This window comes from Barbus barbus (genome assembly GCF_936440315.1).
Source record: "Barbus barbus genome assembly, chromosome: 23".
In the NCBI taxonomy this organism is placed as follows: domain Eukaryota; kingdom Metazoa; phylum Chordata; class Actinopteri; order Cypriniformes; family Cyprinidae; genus Barbus; species Barbus barbus.
The window spans coordinates 22,973,110-22,994,984 of NC_136751.1; the positions used below are offsets into that span (position 1 = coordinate 22,973,110).

The 21,875-nt window shown below is 37.1% G+C and overlaps 3 protein-coding genes across 6 annotated transcripts; 1 reads left to right on the forward strand and 2 right to left on the reverse strand.

Annotated features, from left to right (window-relative positions):
• Nucleotides 1-2,266: 2,266 nt before the first annotated feature.
• On the forward strand, nucleotides 2,267-19,265 carry LOC306843262 (peptide deformylase, mitochondrial-like). Of its 2 annotated transcripts, none has more exons than XM_079374632.1 (3): nucleotides 2,267-2,344; nucleotides 17,480-18,094; nucleotides 18,233-18,429. In XM_079374632.1, exons 1-3 carry the CDS (start codon nucleotides 2,293-2,295, stop codon nucleotides 18,388-18,390), a joined length of 825 nt encoding a protein of 274 aa, XP_079230758.1. In that variant the 5' UTR covers nucleotides 2,267-2,292; the 3' UTR covers nucleotides 18,391-18,429. The 2 variants fall into 2 exon arrangements, with proteins under 2 accessions (XP_079230758.1, XP_079230759.1); XM_079374633.1 differs by lacking the exon at nucleotides 2,267-2,344 and adding an exon at nucleotides 17,107-17,178 and having other exon boundaries at nucleotides 18,233-19,265.
• LOC306843312 (unconventional prefoldin RPB5 interactor-like) lies at nucleotides 8,601-16,532 on the reverse strand. Of its 2 annotated transcripts, none has more exons than XM_079374706.1 (11): nucleotides 16,091-16,532; nucleotides 14,832-14,866; nucleotides 14,423-14,501; nucleotides 13,830-13,965; nucleotides 13,661-13,752; nucleotides 13,494-13,554; nucleotides 13,221-13,407; nucleotides 12,302-12,557; nucleotides 11,632-11,783; nucleotides 11,293-11,536; nucleotides 8,601-9,642 (listed from the first exon to the last, which is right to left on the reverse strand). In XM_079374706.1, the coding sequence occupies exons 1-11, from the start codon at nucleotides 16,187-16,189 to the stop codon at nucleotides 9,460-9,462; spliced, it is 1,524 nt and encodes a 507-aa protein (XP_079230832.1). In that variant the 5' UTR covers nucleotides 16,190-16,532; the 3' UTR covers nucleotides 8,601-9,459. The 2 variants fall into 2 exon arrangements, with proteins under 2 accessions (XP_079230832.1, XP_079230833.1); XM_079374707.1 differs by lacking the exon at nucleotides 16,091-16,532 and adding an exon at nucleotides 15,674-15,741.
• On the reverse strand, nucleotides 18,463-21,820 carry LOC306843261 (uncharacterized protein). Of its 2 annotated transcripts, XM_079374631.1 has the most exons (4): nucleotides 21,753-21,820; nucleotides 20,845-21,181; nucleotides 20,156-20,738; nucleotides 18,986-19,789 (listed from the first exon to the last, which is right to left on the reverse strand). In XM_079374631.1, exons 2-4 carry the CDS (start codon nucleotides 21,178-21,180, stop codon nucleotides 19,395-19,397), a joined length of 1,314 nt encoding a protein of 437 aa, XP_079230757.1. In that variant the 5' UTR covers nucleotide 21,181; nucleotides 21,753-21,820; the 3' UTR covers nucleotides 18,986-19,394. The 2 variants fall into 2 exon arrangements, with proteins under 2 accessions (XP_079230756.1, XP_079230757.1); XM_079374630.1 differs by having other exon boundaries at nucleotides 18,463-20,738.
• Nucleotides 21,821-21,875: the final 55 nt, after the last annotated feature.

Genomic DNA, 21,875 nt, shown 5'->3' on the forward strand with positions numbered 1-21,875 from the left:
TAATAATAATAATAATAATAAAGAAATCTCAAAAGTAAACCAGTTCTCAACCAAGGGGCCAGGGCCCATTAGAGGGCCTCAACACTCTTCCAAGAGGGCCTTAAGATGACTTAAAATGTTTAAAATAAGACAAAACAAGATATATATTTTTTTTAATTCAAAACTTTTATCAACTGTTTTCTTGAAAATCATGGATATATAAGGAAGTCCAATCTAGTGATTTCTAGACCTGGAAAGTAAATTTATGTAAATAAGACTAATGTAAATTGCTAAAACTTTCCATAGGAATTTCTATAATGAATATACTTTTTCTAATTATGTCAAACTATGTCAAGTATTTTATCAGGTCGAAACTAAATTTTATATATATATATATATATATATATATATATATATATAGATATAGATATAGATATATATACTTTACTTACTTTACTTTTAGTCATTTAGCAGATGCTTTTATCCAAAGCGACTTATAAATAAGAAAAAAGTAACTAAAGCTAAAAGTTAACACTGTAAATACTCTATACACACCCATTTAAGAAAATACAGAAATTAAATAAAATTGACAAATGCATACAACATTTCAATAGTAAACATATAAAGGAAAAATTTTTTAAAAAAATTAAAATAAAAAGCGATACCTATATATATATATATATGTATATGTATATGTATATATATATATATATATGCAGTACCCTCCATAAGTATTGAAACAGTAAAGACAAAATTGCTCTGTTGGCTATGGAGTCAAGATGAATATGAGACAAAACTACAGAATGTCACATTTTATTATTAGCCGTTTCAACACATACATGTTTCACCAAATATAAAGAACAGCACTTTTAGAATTCATCCCACTCATTGATGTGAGCATAAGTATTGGGACAGTTGAACATAAGGCAGATATAAAAGATTAAAAGCTATTATTTAGTTGCAGATCCCTTGCACACAATCACAGCAGTGAGTCTGTGACCCATAGACATCACCAGACTCTTGGTCTCATCCTTTGAAAGACTTTTCCCAGCTGTTAATGCAGCCAATTCCAATTGTTGCTTGTTTTGGGGAGTTTCAGCCTTTACTCTCCTCTTCAGCTGGTGAAATTCATGTTCAATCAGATTTAAATCTGGAGATTGACTTGGGCAATCTAAGACTTTCCATTTATTTGCCCTTATAAATTCCTTGACTGAACTGGCAGGGTGTTTTGGGTCATTGTCCAGATGTAATATGAAGCACTTCCCAATGAATCTGGTGGAATTTTCTTGAATATTGGTAGGCAAGATGGTTTTGTACCCTTCCAAATTCATTCTGCTACTATAATCATACATTAAGTCATCAGTAAAGTTGAGAGAGCCTGTTCCAGAGACAGCCATGCATGCCCATGCCATGACACCACCTCCACCATGCTTTACAGATGAGGCTGTATGCTTAGGATTATTTGCAGTTCCCTTTTTTTCTCCACACTTTTGCTTTCCCATCACTTAGATAAAGGTTCATCTTTGTCTCATCGGTCCATAAGCACAGTTCCAAAACTCTTTGCTCACCTTTGTGCTTTTTTGCAAACTCTAATCTTGCCTTTCTATTTTTGGTGCTGGTCAGAGGTTTGCATCTTGCTGTGTAGCATCTGTAATTCTGTGTCAAAGTCTCCTGCATGAGGACAGTAGATTGTCAGAGCATCACCCCAGCTTTCTGGAAGTAGTTGGTGATTTTACAGACACGTCTTTTAGGATTCATTTTCACAGCTTTTATGATTTGTCTGTGTTAAAGATTGCACTTGCGGTCGGAGGCATAATAAGACCACGGCGACAGGAAATTCCAGTGGAGGTGAATTTATTCTACAGATAGTGTAGATCTCACAGCAAAACAAAAACAGTATTTACAAGTCTCTTTGTTGGACTTTAGCCACCACAACAACAGTTGCGTAGTTCGATTAACAAACTTCTACGCACAAGCTTCTATTGCTTACTCCCTCCACACAAACCGACCTGACCCTCGACCACGACGAGTGGTGACCCACATGTACAACTCCGGCAGCCATTTTATAGTCTAGGCCACACCCCGGGATGTACCAATCTACAGGTACGTTTACTTCCTTACATATGCACTTCTGATCACATTATGCACATAAAACAGCATCTATTCAAGTATACGTTTCACAAATCACAATATAAAAATACAACCTATGGATGAACAAATGTTAACCTTGTTTTAGGTACATTGGACCCCCCCCCAGTGACATCATACCCAAAATGGTTTCTCCCATGCAGATGGTGCGTCCACCATGCTTAAATGCTTTGGGTTTACAACAATTCAGGTTTGGCCCCTGGTGTATTACAAGCAGGTAAGTTATATTTGTTATACTGTGTAACCTAACCTTAAATAAATTACTTTAAATCAAACATGTATTGTAGTTAGTTATAATGAAAATTAATGAACAATGTAGCGGCTAATGTTACCCAACACGTTGTGCATATATCCACTACACCTAATGAACAAAATACACATCGTACCCTCACATATCTTAAACACATAATACATACAAACACTCACAGACATTATACAGGTCCGTGTATACATGATATCAGTGCCGGCAAACAGACTATGTTAATGCTGCATGCAGTGTATGTGTGTGCGCCAGATATGGTGCATACAGTTCATTCATGATCACAGGGTTGTTCTGTGACATTCTGTCATCAACTACTGTTGTTTTCTCAGCCGATCAGGTAATTGTTGGTTGCTGGTGGTTTCCAAACTCTTGATTTCTCCATGCCCTTTGTTTTTGCTATAGCTCTAATTGACTTCCTCTTTTCTTTTAGCATCCAAATTGCTTGCTTTTCTCTCAAAGTCTTGCTTTAGCACTTTAGCACTGTAGGCAGTGGGGGTCCCTGGAGTCAAAATGGATGAGAACCACTAGCCTATATAGGTTTGAAAATTTTAGCATGTGAAAGGTCATTCCATTTATTTACATAGTATCTGGGTTCTCTGAGAACGCAAACTTTACTTAACATTTTTTTAGTTTTGTCAAAAGATCTGGAACATGCTGAAATTTTGAGGCTGACTAGCCTATATTTTGAGCTATTAAAAACCCCAAACAAAAGCATAAGTAGTATGCTGTGTGGACCCAATAAGCACTTAAAGTTTAAAGGTCCCATGACATGCTGTTTTGTGGATGCTTTTATATAGGCCTAAGTGGTCCCTAGTACTGTATCTGAAGTCTCGTTCCCGAAATTCAACCTTGGTGCAGAATTTCAGCCACTATGAGCCAGTCCCAAAATTAGCTTTCCTTAGGACAAGCCATTTCTGTGTCTGTAGCTTTAAATGCTAGTGATGAGGAGAGAGGCGGGGCAAGGTGGAGGGTGGGTGTGGCCTGCAGCTTGCGGCCACTGTACCATGCGCTAATGTTGACAGTGCATGTATTGCAATGGCTCGTAGACACGCAGTCCTTCAAGCTTTTCAGTTTGACCCAGAATCTGATCCGGATGGAGAAGCACCAGATTAAGAAGTTGCAACTCAGCGGCTACAGCAGGACGTCTCCGAATGGTTAGTTTAAAATATTGTGTCTGGATACGGTCAGTGTTTCCCACACATAGACTTTACCTGGGCGGGCCGCAATAATATCCACCCCCGCTGCCATCAGCCCCCGCGTCTCACACACACGAGCGCGACTTTAGCACAATATTTAGTAACTTTCAGACCCTTTAGGCGGCTTTTTTCCCATAACGGGTACATACTAACAAACCAAGCAAACCAAACAAACTAACCCCCCCCCCCCCCCTCGTTTGCAAGCCATGATGTCTTGCTCTCCTCGCACGGTCGTAGCTCATTTTCTCATGGGCGGGCAAAGCAGAGAAAGGGGACGTAACCTTTCACCGTATGACGACATAAGGGGAAGATTCCAGATCGGGCCATCTGAGCTTTCATTTTCTCAAAGGCGAAGCAGGATATCCAGGGCTCGGTTTACACCTATCGCCATTTCTAGCCACTGGGGGACCATAGTCAGGCTAGGGGAACTCATATTAATGCTAAAAAAAACCTCATAAAGTGAAATTTGCATGCCATGGGACCTTTAAGGTTTTGCAAAAAGATCAATATCCTCTGCATTATGAAAACAGAGTACATACAACATCTATCATTGTTCTGAATGAAGAAAAGTCTGAAGAAAATATACGTTGTTAGCTATGAAGTTATTAAACCTGGGGAACAAACCCCACGTTTCATCTGGAGGTGGGGGTGACTGTTTATGCAAAGCTAGCCCCCAACCCACCACCTCTCACATCATCATTTACAGGAAGTGTTGCTATGACAGCGGGATATTGACAGGTGTGACAGAACTTTGATTGCAGCGTCAGCCTCCGAGCTGGGGCTTGTCATCTGTCAGGTGTGAGCAAAGCTCTGCTGGGCTGATGACACTTACAAACATGGACGGAAGAAAGAGGGAATGTTTTAAAACACCTAGATAATGCCTGAACTGTTGGTCCTGTATGGACATCCTACATTTTAGTTTCAGCCAAAAGATGTTTTAGTTTCTACACCAAAGACGGTACTGCGATTTCAAAAACGTCTAGGAAACTAACACAGCCTATAAACATCAGTAAACCCACAGTAAGCAACCAACAAATTATTCAAGTGCAAGAAATCACTTACTAGTTATTATTTGAAGTAAAAATAAATAGAAATGACTTCTTTCCTGTTCAACAAGTTCTTATAAATTCCCTCGCAATCTTCTCTCTAATTATGCACATTATTGAATGTGTGATTGTGTGAAGGTCTCGACAGGAAAACGCCCACCAGGTAACAATTAAAAAAATTGATTGGCTGATAAATCTGTGGTGGAGTTGGGACTCGTCCTTTACTCAAAGACTATATTATGCACTTTATAGTTTATACATATTTTAATATTGTGTGTACAAGGGTTTTCTGTTCCAAAACCGCTCGGGCTAGTTCAGTGCAATTCGTAAAGGAATCTTTCAGATGTAGCATTTTTTGTTTTTGTTTTTTGGTGAAGTGGTTCAAATTCATTGCTAGGAGAGAAGAGTTTGCCAGTAATTTTGACTGTTACTACTTTAATGAGAACAGCAGTAAAGATTTTTCTACAGTCCTAGCTTATGACCATTACATGTAGTATAATCTATGTAGCCTAAAATAACTGTTGTTACAGGAATACATTGAAAACTACATATTTGAGTCAACTATTAACCCAAGCATCTCCATTCTAACATTACTGAAAATGAGCATTCAAACAAAACTGAAACGCAAATACAAGTAGCAATAACAAGTTTGAATGTCCTCCATTATTAAATATTATTTCTCACTTTGACAAAAAAATAAATAAAATAAAAACACCCACCTGTGTGCCAGGCATATAAATGTGAATGTAAATTTAAGAGGATATGGCTCTGCCCAAATCTGACTTTTAAGAAGGCGGCAAGAGAAGACAATGTGAATGGAGGAAAAAGATGTTTCCCTGCCACCACAAGTGTTTGGAAGCTTTGACAGGCACGTCTCACACAGGCTGACAGCTCTGTCAATAGCCCCAGGATGGCAGGTCTGATTGACAGCTAGCAGGTGGTGGCTGAATGGAGTTGTCAGGGCAACTGTCAATCAGCAACATTGCCATGGAAACAAGGGAGGTAACACAGCTGCCTGTGGTGATCTATTGTTTTACCAGTCAAACACATGCATAGTGGAACACTTTCATTGCATATCTCCAAAATGAATGTAATTGCTTAACAATTTCCTCACAGAGATTTGAAATAGGCTATACAATTAGACCAAGATGGAAAACATGCATAGTAATATAAGGAACAAGGATCCATCGCAAGCATGAAATAAAAAAACATCTCCCTCTTTTCAGCTTCATGCATACTGCTGCTAATTGCACCCGAGCAAAATCCAGGGCAGGTTTGTCATTCGAGTTAAAATTGATACTCCCCATCTGGCACCATTAGATGTGTTAACTATACAACTAATTGGTGTGTAATTGCCTTTAATAACTGTTGCTTTGAGATGAGTATCAGATGTTTCAATTATGGGGTGAAATGGCCACTCTGAGGCATTATGGTTTGGTATAGCGGAGTCTAACGATGACACATCCAGACTGAACTAAATGGCTTCGGAGAGACTCTGACCCCTAAAACGGTGGATCAGCATGAGAGACAAGCTGGACATTATAGAGCCTATGGGCCCAGAAGCGATTATTAGTGCGATCCTTATCGGTGACAGTTTCAGTAACACAGATGCCCCAAGCCCTTGAGACAGTGGCATAAAATAGAAGGCACCACAGTGGCTCTACATTTTATTATTTACTGACACACAAAATAATCTGAAAACACTGACTCATGAATGAGAATTTCCTAAATGAACATTTTGTCATCATCATTACTCACCCTAATGTTGAGCCAGACTTGTTTGACTGCATATCCTCTGTGCAACACAAAATGAGACGAGTAGCCTAGTCGAATGTTCATGCTTCTCCTTTCAGTAAAATGGATGTGAATGGTGAACCGAAAATTCTGTCATTATTTACTCACCCTCATGTTGTTCCAAATCTGTAAGACCTACGTTCATCTTCGGAATGCAAATTAAGCTATTTTTTGGTGAAATCCGAGAGTTTTCTGACCCTGCATAGACAGCAACACAACTGGTTCAACCTGAATTTTACAAAACTGCAAGAATACTTTTTGTGCGCAAAGAAAACAAAAATAATGACTTCATTCAACAATTCTGCTTCTCATTTAAGACTAATATTGATATAAGATGTCCATTTGGCCAATTTCACACAGAAACAGTCTTTCATTTATTCTGGACTTTTCATTATACTGAACAACTCTGGAAAAATATTGGCTCATTTATTAATGATAATATCCATCAAGACGTATACATAACTTTCAAACATTATTTTAGGACATTATGAATCTGACTCCACTAAAAACAATGCTTGTTTCATTATAAACTTAATTTTCTTTGTAAATTTTTGCAAAAAAATCAAAATATTAAGAGAATCGCCTTTAAAGTTGTCCAAATGAAGTCTTTAGCAATGCATATTACTAATCAAAATTTAAGTTTTATATATTTACGGTAGGAAATTTACAAAATATCTTCATGGAACATGATCTTTACCTAATATCCTAATGATTTTGACCCATACAATGTATTGTTGGCTATTGCTACAAATATACCCCAGCGACTTAAGACTGGTTTTGTGGTCCAGAGTCACATTTTATTGTAAACAAATAAGAAAGCAAGTAGAACGATTTCAATTTGCAATTAATTTAATTTTCATACTGTAATTGATGGTTAAATGTCTTACCCTCAATTGCTTGTGTTTTATTTATTTATGCTTATGATAATGGCGGAATACGTGATTTTGAGGAGAAGAATTGTTGAATAAAGTCATTATTTTTGTTTTCTTTGAGCACAAAAAGTATTCTCGTGGCTTTGTAAAACTTACTTTCTGGACCTGGGAACATTTCAATTACATTGCTATCTATGCAGGGTCAGAAAGCTCTCGGATTTCATCAAATATATCTTAATTTGTGTTTCGAAGGTCTTACGGGTTTGGAATGACATGAGGGTGAGTAATTGATGACAGAGTTTTCATTTTAGGGTGAACTATCCCTTTAACACCCGCTGTTTCTGTGTGAAATATCTCATGACTTTCACAGCAGCCCTAACATCATAAATAAATATCAGAAATCAGTAAAATATCAGTAAATAACATCAGAAATCAACTCCTAGCCATTTGAAGCATGAAGATCATGCTTGAAAAAATTTGATTCGAGTTGATCATTCAGTCCTTCTAGACAGAAATGAATTGAATGCACTAAGCTGCGTTCAGCCCAGCTGCTGACTCAGAACCTGTCCACATCCAAATGTCAATGTGCTGATGGATAAGTCTGCAGTCAAACACAAGTGACTGATACCGGTGCAAACAAAGGCATTGATGGAGGCAGTCCTCCTCAGAAGTACTCAATTCTTGCCTTTAAATGCCAGAAGTAATAATGGAGCACTCCGAGTCATCTTGTTTTTGGATTATTCTTACACACTTGTTTCCAAGAAGGCTGAACTGCTTTTACTGAATGTCACATTGCGAACATTGTACATAACTGTAGATATGTGCCCGCGATTAATTTGTGACATATCGCATCATTCAACACATCTATATAATCTAACATGGCCTTCAATTAAGTTAACAACTCAAAGACAGCCTGCAATATGTATGTTGGACCACAATCTATATTGAAAATAATTTAATAATTCTAAATATTTTATAAACCTATTTTATAACATTTAAAAAAAATGCTCATGTAGAAACACCAAATCTGACGAGCCTAAAATTAGTTTTGGTAACATTTACTTAACAGTTGGAGGCCTAGATTCAGCTCTTTTTTTTTTTTAATAGACAGCAGCTGGTTTTTGCTTTGGTTTATTTAAGATAAAAAAGTAAAAGGCTTTAGCGCCCTCTAATGGTTCTGATTGAACAACACCACGATGACAAAGGAATTGCTTCATCGCCCAGAAATGAATGCACAAATTTACATCCCGTGTAGAACTGAACCCAAACGAAAAAGGTAACAATAACCAGTTAAAACACTTGTACAGTCAAAATCATTTATTTGTGTTTTTCCTTTTCCCAGATTTCACAAAAAAGCTGATGTACAAAGCCAAAACTCTGTAAACAATACAAAACAAGATACAAAACGAGATAAGGGAGAGTCAGAGACCAAGCTCAGAAGGAAAAAAAATATTTTTTTTTTTTTTTTTTTTAAGCTGACAGAAATTGGCAGCTATTTCATGACCAACATAGGTCAAAGTTGCACAAAAATATCATGAATAAACAGCATTTTCCAAAAGAAATCACAACAATGACAGTAGTCATGATGTCACTACTATTTTGCTTGTTTTGAAAACATTTTTTAGCATTTTAATTTTCCCATTCTATTTTTAACTATTATTTATCTAAACTAATACACACAAAAGATACCAACATGTGCAACTTCTTCATAATTTAAAGGTATAGCTCTCACAAAAAAGAAAATCCTGTCATCATCTAATCAACCTCATGACAATTCAAACCTGTATGTCTTTCTTCTGTGGAACAACAATTTCCAACATCCGTCAAAATAGCTTCCTTTGTGTTCCAAAAAAAGAAAAGACACGAAAAGAGGTGAGGTGAATAAATGACAGTTTTCATTTTCTGGTGAACTATCCTTTTAAACAAACCATCTGGCTTTTTTTTTTAAAAAAAGCCTACTTTAGGGAAATCATTTATAATCTCTATTAATTACTTAAAGAGGAAATAAAATGTCGAGGGTACATGGCATGTCACAAAACAAACAAAAAAAAAACAGACAGATAGATGACAGTATAGTATAGAGGACAGAGGACAGCTAGTGAGAAAGTCAGTCAATAAGTGTTACTGTTAATTCAGAAGTTGTGTGCTGATGAGATGAACTCTCATTTCTGATGTAACCGTGTAGCTTTAAACTTGGACATCCTCTTGGGTGGCTCTTGAGGAGCTTCGGGGCCCACCTCCTCCAGCTTCCTCTCAGGAATCGTGGGTAAGGCAGGAGGAGCGATGGTCAGGTGTGGGATGGAGCAAGGCAGGGGATCCTTTTCAATCACTGTGCCTGTAAAAGCCTAAAACACAAAAGACATTTAAGTATTTAATGAGAATATTGTTATCTGAGAAAGATATTAAAAAATATTACATTTCATATAATTTCTGGACTGAGAAGGAAATAAAAATACTTTCAGTCCCACTAAATGTTTAATTAGGTGGCCTTAACTATGTACTTGCATCAAAAAATAAGTGCAATGTACTTATTGTGTTCATATCGGTTAAGGTGTAAGGGATGGGTCAAAAGTGCAATTATAATATATGTAATTACAGAAATTAATTACAGATGCAATTACATGCAGGTATTTTTAAATATAAGTACATTGTAAAAACGTGCATACACAACAAGTATATTGTATCAAATGATTAATTTAAATGCAAGTACATAGTAGTTAAGGCCACTTAATATTAAGTCAAGTGGGACCATACTTTGTCACAAGATATAAACAAAGTTTACAGTTTTTGAAGAAAATGTGTTTTTTAAAATCACATTGCACTACAGATTGAAAATATCATTCACAATAAGATCATTAACATATAGGGCTGGTCCGAATACCATTTTTTGAGCTTCGAAGCTTCCATAGGAATCAACACCGAATATTCGAAGCTTCGGAGGGAGGGGCTGAACATATTCTTCTCTCTAATAAAGGCAGGAATCTCTGTGCGTCTGTCTGCCTGTTTGCATTTTTATTGTGTCGAGAAACGTTCATCCAATGACTTCACACGCGGCAGGTGTGTTGCTGCGGACCCAAGGGAGTGCAGTGTTGCATTTTGGTGCAATATGGACATGCGACACGTTCATAATTAATAATCTTTTAATAAACTAACAGAGCGAGCCGGAAGCGAACAGCCATTTCTAGACCTGGAAAAGTTTAGTAAAAGTCATGGAATTTTATTTTACATATATATTTTTAATCTCTGTATAATAGAATATATATTTAATCAGGTCCTGAATTTGTGTGTAGGCATATCGCATAGTTTTACTCATTCCCGCAGCTTTCGAGTTTATAATGAGGGAAAATCTTGCAAACATTTATTAAATATAGCATGTAGGTTAGATGAATAAATAAATCCACACAAAATATCAGATTAAATCAGTCATTTGAAAACAGCGTGAGTGATTCAGCTGGACCGCGTCTTCTCTCTTTCACTCTCGTTGTGGTCTCAAAGCGGCTTCATATCGGCGCATCTCGTCTGCACTACAAGAGCTACAGCACGCTGACCCAAGACTTTCGCTCGCATCTCGGGACAGTTGACAGAAAGAAAACGCATGCATCGCATTCGGTTTTGTGATAGCAGAGGGTCCGTTCACATGTCGCGTCTTTTGCGCGCTTAAGTTCATTATTTCAAATGTAGATGTGCAGCAAGCGCGCTCATAATATAAGCGGGCTCATATATGCTATAGGTCAGCACGAACGTCTTTCATTGGCTGGTGCAGATGTTCAGCCAGGCGGACAAGTTGAGAACCGTTTCGCGGGGGATGCCAGGTGTAAAAAAAAAAAAAAAAGGATATTCGAATCTCAAAATTGAAGATCGAATGCCAACCCACCCAACGAATATTCGAATAATCGAATTTCTGGTTCAGCCCTATTAACATACAATTAGAAAATAGATTTGGGTGAATTTCCATTTCATGTTGACTTTAACAAACATCAACTAGACGTCTGTACCTCAAAGCGTCCGTTAGTGCGGGGGCTCGTTCCAGTGGGGCTTTCCTCCTCTGTAATGCCATCGCTGGTATCACTGTGTGTGGCGTCATCATGGCTCCACGAGCGTCCAAAAGCACCACGGCGCTCTTCGAAGTCAGCTGTGCTGCTCTCGCTGGTGTCACTGCACACGCTGTTCTCGCGGCTGCGGGACTTCAAAATGGACTTGCGTGGTATTGGCTCTCCATTCACCAAGTCCACAAACACCCTACAAACAAACACCGTTGAAACTGAACCGATAAAAACAAACAGTGTAATACATCAATAAAAGTAGATGAATGATGTTTCCCATTAGGCTATTACCTATAAATGTCTGTTGGGCTTGTGATCTTGTAACTTTCATGAGGAGAATGGCCGTTGCTTTTGCCACTTTTCTTTTTTTGCTTGGCTTGCGCCTTTTGTTCATTTTTTTCGCTGAATTTTAGAGTGGTGTTCTTGCCTGTATTTATCCTGACCTTCACAGGGAAAAGGGAAGATGGAAAGAAAGACAGACAGGACAAAGTAATTCAATGCAAAAAAATAGAAAGTTAATATATACTACTGTTCAAAAGTCTGGGATCAGTATTTTTTTTGTGTGTGCCTCTTAGGTTTTTTTTTTCATAAAAAATTCAGGTAATACTGTGAAATATCGTTACAATTTAAAATATTTAAATTAAAATTATTATTAAAATTATTAAAATTATTTTCTCCTTTCTTATTTTTAAAAATGCAATTTATCGCTGTAATAACACTGAATTTTGAGCAGTCATTACTCCAGTCTTCAGTGTCACATGCTCCATCAGAAATCATTCTATACTGATTTGCAGCCCAAGAAACATTTCTTACTATTAATGTTGAAAACAGTTGTGCTGCTTAATATTTTTGTGTAAAACAATACATTTTTTTAAGATTCTTAAATATTTATAATTATATATAAGCATTTATTTGAAATCGAAATCTTTTAGCTAAAAGGGTTATGTAGCACTTGACTAACCTTTTTGAATTCCGCAGTATGAAAAAAGTAGATAGTTGGAAGACCATTGCCTGCTTCCTCATCACAATCTTCCTCCTCCTCCTCATCCTCAGGGTGCAAGCCATTAGTGCCGTTCATCTGAATTGTGATAGATGACGGTACCCAGCCATTTTCCTTCTGATGGCCATAAACCTGGTCACTGCTGCCACCATCTGCTTCCTTCTCTTCCTCTGAGGAGGAAGTGGTGTCTTCTCCATTAGTGTCTGTGCTGTCCAATCTAGTTTAACAGGGGGGAGGGGGAGGGGGGGGGGGGGGTAGACCAAATCTATAAGCATACTATTAAAACGTTTGTGCAACAGCTACTTTTTCTGTATGTTTAACTGCATTTTCAATTTACCTAGAAATGTATGCATATGTGGTATGACAAACAGGGTTTCTACACTTTTAGATCAATAAATTCCCATGACCTTACTTTGAGATTTGTGATTACCGGATAAAATTAGATTAGATAAAAAAAGATTACTGATTGAAAAGATTACCGAATTTCTTTAATTATAGAAAAAATTCTATAATTGGGTTATCTGGGGTTGATTTCCAGTTTAATTTTTACTGTTTTTGAAAGAAGTCTCTTATGCTCACCCAGGCTGCATTTACTTGATTTAAAAATGCAGTGAAAAGTGTGAAATATTATTACAATTTAAAATAACTGTTTTAATGTAATTTATTCCTGTCATGGTAAAGATGAATTATCATCTTTACCATGACATGAATAAATTACATTAAAACAGTTTGAATTATCATCAGCCATTACTTCAATCTTCAGTGTCACACGATCCTTCACAAATCATGCTGATTTAGTGCTCAAAATATATTTCTTAGGATTATCAATGTTAAAAACAGTTGTGCTGCTTAATATTTTTGTGGAAATTAAATATTTTACCGGTATCTCTCGTCCTGAAGTTCCTCCTCATGTTCTAGTTCATCAAGTTTAGCCCACAGCTCCTCCTCTGACAGCACCCCTGTTGTTCTCTCTTCATCGCCTTCTTTCTTCTCATTGTCTTCTTCCAGCTCCAACAAATACTCCTGTTTAGGATTAGAGTGGGGTTTGTGGGCCAAACGACATTTTCCTGTGTAAGCACAATAGGAGGTAAATGATCAAGAGAAGACAAAACAACCTGATAACATGAAAGCTAAACTGAAAAACTAGAATTACCTTTGGTAACTACTTTCTCATTTATAACCTCTTCTCTAATGTCAACAAAATCTCCAGTATCCTGTTTAAAAAAAGTGGATATGATTGTTTCTTTCAGAGAAGAAAACGTCAGTATAAGGTTTCCATATAATGTCACACAGTAATGAGGTAATGGTTAGGACACTTACACCAGTCAATTTTTCAAGATCATCTGTAAAGTCGGCTTTGTTCTGAAAGTTCTTCATCGCTTTCTGTAAGTCATCTAGCGTATTTTTGACATCTGGAAAATCAGGTCAAGCTGTATGGATTATTCAAAATTGGCCAATGGAAAATATTAGTAGAAACAAATTAACTCACGTTTCTTTCTGTGTTCCACAAGAGCATCAGCTTGTTTTGCAGAACAATTTACAAACCAGTTATCCCCGAGGAGCACTGTTAACTCATTAGTGTGAACTAGCTTTCCCGGCATGAAAGCCAAGGGACCAAGTGGTACCTATCATGTAAAAAAAAACATCCAAATAATCAGGGCTTAAAGTAATAGCGTCACTTTCACCATTTTCAAATCTGACAAGTAAAGGCCTGTTCACACCATATTAACACTGCAATTATGTTGCCTGTCACTTTAAATGCTTGAGCTCTGATTGGCTGTTAAAGTTTTTATTGTTCATCAGCTAGAAACAATTGCTTAATTAAATCCAACTATACTGTTCCTCTGTCACTATCATTCTAGTTGCAGTGTGAACTTTCCTATTCTCATAGGATAACAATGATTATTAAAACTTTATGATTATAGTTATCATCCTTGATGTAAACAGGTTTTACAACGGCCTAAAACAGTGTGAATAATACTCTGATGATAATTAAATATTTTGTTGCTCAGGCATAGAAAATGTTAGTGTATCTAGATGTGGAGATTTAGGTGTGTCAGTAATTGAAAAGCGTCACCATACCGTAATATCATAAGACAACTTGTCAGGCAAAGTCTTGAGGCGATCTTGAAGAGATTCATAGTCATTTTCCACTTTTTTCCTGACAGTCAAGAGAAAAATAATTCACTTAAAAGGAAATTGTTGGTTTGTTGACATACAAGTTCTATTTTTGTTCTACCTACTGACAATCTTTTTAAAATACTGAGAAGGAATATAACAAAAGCCTGTCAAATCTTGTCATAGCCATCAACATCTATACAGTGATTCACAGTATAAATAGCATTTCCATTCCAAATTTAAACCTTCAACAACCAATGACAAGCTAACATGCATCAATGAATAGTCACAGCCTGAGAAACACTGACATGATACATTGATAACGTTATGCATGTCTGAGACGAGACTTGTTAAATTGCACGAGGACACCCACCAGTGCTCAATTTGACTTCTGCAATCTTTCACCACCTGTTGTGGAAACAGACACAATTTGTCATTTCATAACCACTGAGATTCCCAAAATGCCACAGACAACCAGTGAAAACCACTGCTAAACTATCTGTATTATTCTGGTAATGTGAATTGGCCATTATAGAGAGAGTGAACAATAGTCCAGAAAGTTTCTCATGAGATATTGAGACAAGGTACCCTGTAACACATATTTATGGCAATGTCAAAAAGTGTCTGTAGTAGGCTCAGATAATAAGTACTATTGCACAAAATTAAACCCTTTTTAGGTACATTAGTCTTATTTGCACTTCATTTTATAATAATTACCCTCTATTATACATTGCATACCCTGTATTGTTTTTTCAAACTCCCTTTCACACACACATACATACATATATATATATATATATATATATATATATATATATGTGTGTGTGTGTGTGTGTGTATGTAGTGGTGGCCAAAATTATATATTGAGATGCAATAGGAGCCATATATGTTCTTTAAGAGATTCACCCACCAATAAAACAGCAAAGCATGTCTAACAGCATGCACAGACATGCATTTTGTTTTTCTAATTTTCTCTCTTCTTAAAGACGTGTTGCTGGGGGCAGTGCAAAACAGAACTTTCCAGATCTTCTAAACAAAACTCTTACAGTCTTATTGACTTTAAATAAAGCAGTACAAATGTATCTTTCATATGTGGCCAGCTGAGGTTTATCCTCCAATGTCAACACATAGGTAAAATACGCTGTTTGTTTGCATTTCACCTATTCACATCACTTAAAATACCATGGAAATATAAATAGGTCATTTAACCCTTACCTTCACAGAGTCATTTCACTTCATTTAAACTACCTACTGTAACAGTACTGGAAGCTTTTGCTTGCTGTGTGCATTTTGGCAGCGTGGACGACACGTGCTGGAACATAGATCGATTTCTGGCTACTATGCATGAATAATTTACTGTTAACATTACTTAGATACATTGCTTATAAATATGTACATGCAATTTATTGCAACGTGTCAGAAATACACATACACCAAAGCAAAATAACTGTTTGCAATCAGCTAGCTAACTAGCTTTCCAGAGAACGAAACGCGTAATACTGCGACTATTCTGCAAAAACATAAACATACGACAAATTAATCGATGCTGATGATTAATCACGTGCATGGACATTACGCTTTGATATCTGCAGGAATGCATTGGTGGTATATAAATTAAACGTTACTCTTGACCTTTCTGTGCTCCTCTTTTAACCTCTCAACGCCTTTGGGCAGATCTTTAGTCTGTTTGACTTTTCCAGTTGCAGCCATTTGGTCGTACAAGGATGCCATCCACAATAAAACAAGGCTTTTTTGTTTAAATATCCAAACACTGAATGCTCAGGGGTTTGAAGTCCTATAGAAATGTTTATGAATGCAATTGGATGTGTTGCACTCAATCTGTCGCCTCGTAGTCATCAATGAAGCAGAACAAGTGGTCCAGTATATCGAGATTGAGACCATTTCACACGTGCATGGTACGATGTCGATGTTATCCCAAAATTCCCCTTTGTTTACAGTCCACCGATGGCCTGTTTCCCCTGCGCCATGTTCATCTAATCACGGATGTAGCACGTAACGTTACTCTGGATATCGCTCTTCCTACTCCAACAATGCAAACACGTGATCGCCTACTGCTCCCATTTAATTTCACTTTCATTTATGAATAACAAATACAAACGTTAAGATGAAATACATTTCCTGAACCATACATAAACTAAAAATAACTGTCAGCATAGAATTGCATAAATAAGACGACGCCTATACTGTTAAATTATACTTCTACCATCATGCAACATGAGTAATTACTTATGAGGAAAAAACGTATATATATATATTTATATATATATATATTTTTTTTTTTCTCTCCATAAAAGGTTCTGTTAAGGGTAAGATTTGTTTGATTGAAAACGTAGATCGCTGATTAATGCCTTTATATGACCGGAGGAGTGTCCTTTTAACAATCCTCACGCTGACGATATCACGTGACTTTTGAAACTGAACGAAACAGGAAGTTGTAAACATTAAAGAAAAATCTAACTAAAATAAAAGACTTCGATTACATTTTTTTTGTCAGTGTTGTTTCAGCTTAAACCGTTTCCAGATATGAATCTAGGTGTCTCAGCTGCTTTATAATAAATCACATTATAATTAAATAATTCCACAATTTTATTTTCACCCAGAGACTTTTATTTTAAAGAAAATACAACGTCGTCGGTGTCAGTAACGTTTTCCGGAATAGTCTGTCCTCAATGCTTCTAACTGCTTTTTGACATTTGCAGGTGAAATTCTAATTATTTATTAGCATAAGGAATTATTAGAGTGCTGTTTGTTTGTTAAAATCATTGTTTTATCATGTAATTGGAAAAATGTTAATGTCAATAAATATGTAGAGCTCACATTTGATCATTTATTTCACTCCTTCTGTTTAATAGCTACTTTTTAATAATGCACTGCTTATTTATATGTTTGTAAATTTAAATGTGCATTCAGCTTAACATGCCAAAATAAAACCGCATGCAGGTTTATTGCATTGATAATTCTTTTGTATTTGTTGACGTGACTTTTTTTTCTCACCCCCAGGTGACAAGAGAGAAGCTTTTCAGTCAGTCATGTTCAATCACTGCAGGACATTTTCACATTGTATCTTAAAAAGTCAGACAAATTATGCACTTTCAAAACCAGGTAGGATTCTTTTGCCCTGGTCACCATTCACATGTACCGCATCCCCACGTACTCATTCTACCAACATCAAGATGCGCTCCTACTTACAGTACATGACAAGGAAAGTCAAAGGTGCACCAGCGCCTCCATACAATCATGTGTGTCAGGTTGGAGATCCTGTGTTACGTTCACGGGCAGCGGCGGTGGAACCCGGAGCCATTCAGGGCCCAGAAGTGCAGAAGGTCATAAAGACCCTGGTCAAGGTGATGAGGAAGCTTGAGTGTGTTGGCCTGAGCGCACCCCAGATTGGTGTTCCTCTACAAATATTAGCCTTGGAGTATCCAAAGAAAATGCTGGAGGACAGCTCAATAGCTTCTATTGAAGCTCGGGGTCTGGTGGCAGTGCCTCTTATGATTTTTGTAAACCCACAGTTACGTGTACTAGATGGACGCACTGTCATCTTCCAAGAGGCCTGTGAAAGCATCTGTGGGTTTTCAGCATCTGTTCCACGCTATGTGTCTGTAGAAGTCTCAGGTAAAAGTGCAATAAAATGTCAAAAAAAAAAAAAAAGACTCAACATGTACTCACACCTTGACTTAAGACCGTTGTGGATTTACTCTCTGATGTTCTTAAAGTATTAAATCTAAACAGATGTTTTTCTTCTTTCTAAAGGTCTTAATGAGAAAGCGGAGCCTGTCAGCTGGCAAGCGAGTGGATGGCCGGCCAGAATATTGCAGCATGAAATGGATCATCTTAATGGAGTGTTATACATTGATCTCATGGACAGTAAAACCTTCATCAATGTAAAATGGGAAGAGTATAATGAATAAAGCTTTGGGAACTTCATTGCAACCTTACCTTTGGAATTCAGAGAAAATGGATGTTCTTTTTACTCTTGTGTTATCTAAGCAACAAGCATTTAATCACATTTCACACCCAGGAATGATTTCTCACATTGGGCATTTACAAGCAAGCTAGATTAGACTTTGCCTTTGCCTTTGCAGATAGCATATGGAAATAACAACAACAACTTCATCTGCAATAGTAGAACATTTTTTGTAATATAGGCTTTTTTCCTAAACTCTTTCTAAATTGTTTAAACTGTTCAGGATTTGGCTTTGTTTTCCTATTGTTTTCACACTTTCTGATGGTAATGACTGAAAAGTATTCTGACCATTAGTGTGCAGGCATTGTACATAACTGACCAATCATGGCACGTGAGAAGGTGGGATCTACAGAGAACAAAGCAATGCAAATATATGTACATATGTTCCTGTAGAGAGCACATTAAAAGGAGAAGAAAGCCAAAACCTGGACATTTTAGGCAGTTTAGAAGGACATATATAATAAATATGAGAGTACATATGGTCACTATTTGTAATAGTAATATTTAGAATTTAATTTGAATTAATTACAAGCAAAGTTCTCCTTTAGATCCTTTATTTTTATATTAATTCCATTAAACAATCATAATAACAAATGTGTACATTAATAATTATATGGCAGTATATCACTCTAGTTGTTGCTAAGACCCAAAGCCATAATTTTCCAGAACACATCACACCAATAACAAACAGTCACGAGCCATGTTACTGTATGATGTATAGATTAGTAAGAGATAGTCAACTCTACAGTGAACTTTGTTACTTTCTTGTCATATTTGGCTCTTAATATCATATAAAGACATTGCTAATATCAAAAGTGTAAAGGATTGTCATGTTTCTATTACCCAGTATTTCAGACTTATTGTGCAATTAGCAAAATAATAACAGGCTTAATTTGGAGATTAAAAGCAGTGTCATCAACCAGACATGGTCAACACTGACAGTTGTTTTTAAACAGGGGAAGGTCTGAGGAAAGACTTTCCACACCTACACATCATGGTATATTTATAGCAACAAAGTGTGCAATACACGACACCACAATACCTGCATACCTGCAAGGTTCTAAGGTCAAAACTTAAACAAGTGACGCAGTATGTTTCAACATTTTGTGCGTCGTGTTTTTGAAAGCACAGCCATCGATCAGGACACCCAGAGAAATGAAAGACTTTACAAGTGAGGCATACAGTTTCAGGCAAAGTTTGGTCACCCTTCCAGCAATCATGATACGGTATTGGTGTTTCTGAATCTCCCGTTTCCTGCGAGTACTGCCAATGATGTGCAGCAGGAAGACATTCGTGGCTCTTTTGGGCATTTGCTTTTTCTCCTTGAGGGGGCTGTAATTTTCCTGTTGGTTGCACGTTGTGTTGTGTTAAATTGCACATTTTAATAATATTACAGTTGTGGTCATGGATAAACTGGCACTTATAGCACACCAAAAATGAATCAGAAGTAGAACCATCCACACAACAATGTGTTTTCAAGGAATCTTTTGATTTTTCCTTGGCCAATCTAATCTGGTTGTGTGTTGAATAAAGCTCTTCAGCTTTGTTTGAGCATAGTGCTAAAGTATGTCCTTTAGTTGTGCACTCTCTATAATGAGAACACACTGAACTGTGCAGATCTTTGCAATTCTCACACTCGTAAATATATAACTGATCTGGAGTGATACACTTGCATAACAATTTTGCTGCTGCTTGTCTCTGGGAATCACCTTCAATTTGATCTTCAGCAATGCTTTCCATTGCACCTGGATCGATGAGTGATTTTCCCTGCCTTGCATACTCATTCCCCGTGTTTGACTGCGAGGGCTCGCTCTGTAAAGTCTTGCTTAAAGGCTTCTCTGTTGGTTGCATATAAGAAGAATCAGGAGGAGATTCAGAAATGGACGTCACGTGAGAAACATCTGCCTTCTCTGTGTACAGATCCAGCTCAGCGTCCATGCCGCGTGTCAGGATGGCATCTGAAACACTGGCAACATCTGACTTTCTCTTGGTGTTCTCTAATGCTACCTGAAGACTGTGGCCTGCCTGCCTCTCCTTGATTAGCTGTAGAACCCACTCCACACCTCTGTCCACAGAGCTCAAGGCCGAAAGTAGCAGCTGGCACTCCATCCGTGCAGTGAAGAAACCACATGCAAGACTGAGTAAAAACTCAGCAGGAACTAGTTTGGAGTTCAGTGCCAACTCTTCTTCATTAGGACTTAAAGCTCGGTATCCAAGCAAACCAAACAGGTCTTTAGCCTGCTGAAGTGTTAGTGCAGGTTTGATCAAATGAGTGAACATACCTGAAAACATCTGGTGAGGAGAAAGAGATTATTTTAAGGTAGCAAATACAAATAAAATGTCATTGAGGCTGTTAAAAATCTAGCTCTGTAGGTGGAGCACCAGTATTTGCACATACCTTCACCAATCTGTACTCTCTTCTCCAGGGGTAGATGTAGAGGTTTAATGCTGCGAGCTCCAACACTTCAAAGGCCTTGGAAAGTTTCTCAAGCCCCATTTGGCCAGTTTTAGAGGGAAATGCATGGAGAGATTTTTCCATCACAGCCAGTGAATCTAATCCATGTAGATTGTGTATCTTCTGGGCACTGGCATTGTGAAGGAGCCTCTCGACTTCCTTACAAAAATCCTCATCCCTGCATACCATACTTCGATCCTTCTTCTCAATTCGTCTCTCCAAGTTAGTCTGGTACCTATTGATGAGGCCATCCGTTGTCTTTCTATGAGCAGAATTCATCCTAGAAGAAACAATATTGTAAGTTTATTAATTGACAACCAAATTATAATCATTAAACATGACAATAATCACAAGCGATATACAAAAACAAGAAAGTTTATATTTTGCGTTACGTCATTAACGTGGATAGTCGAGTGAAGAGAACTAAAAACTATATAAAAATGTCATCTAGAGATGATATATCCATATCAAATTCAATTCAATCTGAGTAGTAATTGATTATATGTGGAAATTTAGACTATCAAAAGCCATCTAGAATGCTGTTATAATAAATATAAGAGTCTGAGTCACAGTTCAGTCAGATTATCTAAAACTACCGTTTTACAAAATTCGGTAGTTATTAAATATAGATTTTTAGATTATAGTTAATGTATAGCACATTGTGGAACAATAAATAGCATAAACTACGCTAAATGTTTAAAGATTGTGAATCTTGTACCGCACTGATATTTTTCCCAACTGACTCATTAAATTTAATTCAACAAAGCTCTTGACATCGTACGATAACGTACATGATAACGTCGTTCACTTTAAACTGTAACGAATTAACTAAATAAACTCAATTTTGTTACCTGATCAACGATCAACGTCCAACACAAAGAACGTCGCTGTTTCCCTGTGGAGAAACTTTTTTGACATCACTTCCGTATTCGGCTCACGTGAAGATGTTTAGGGTTTCAGTGTCGTCAAACTTT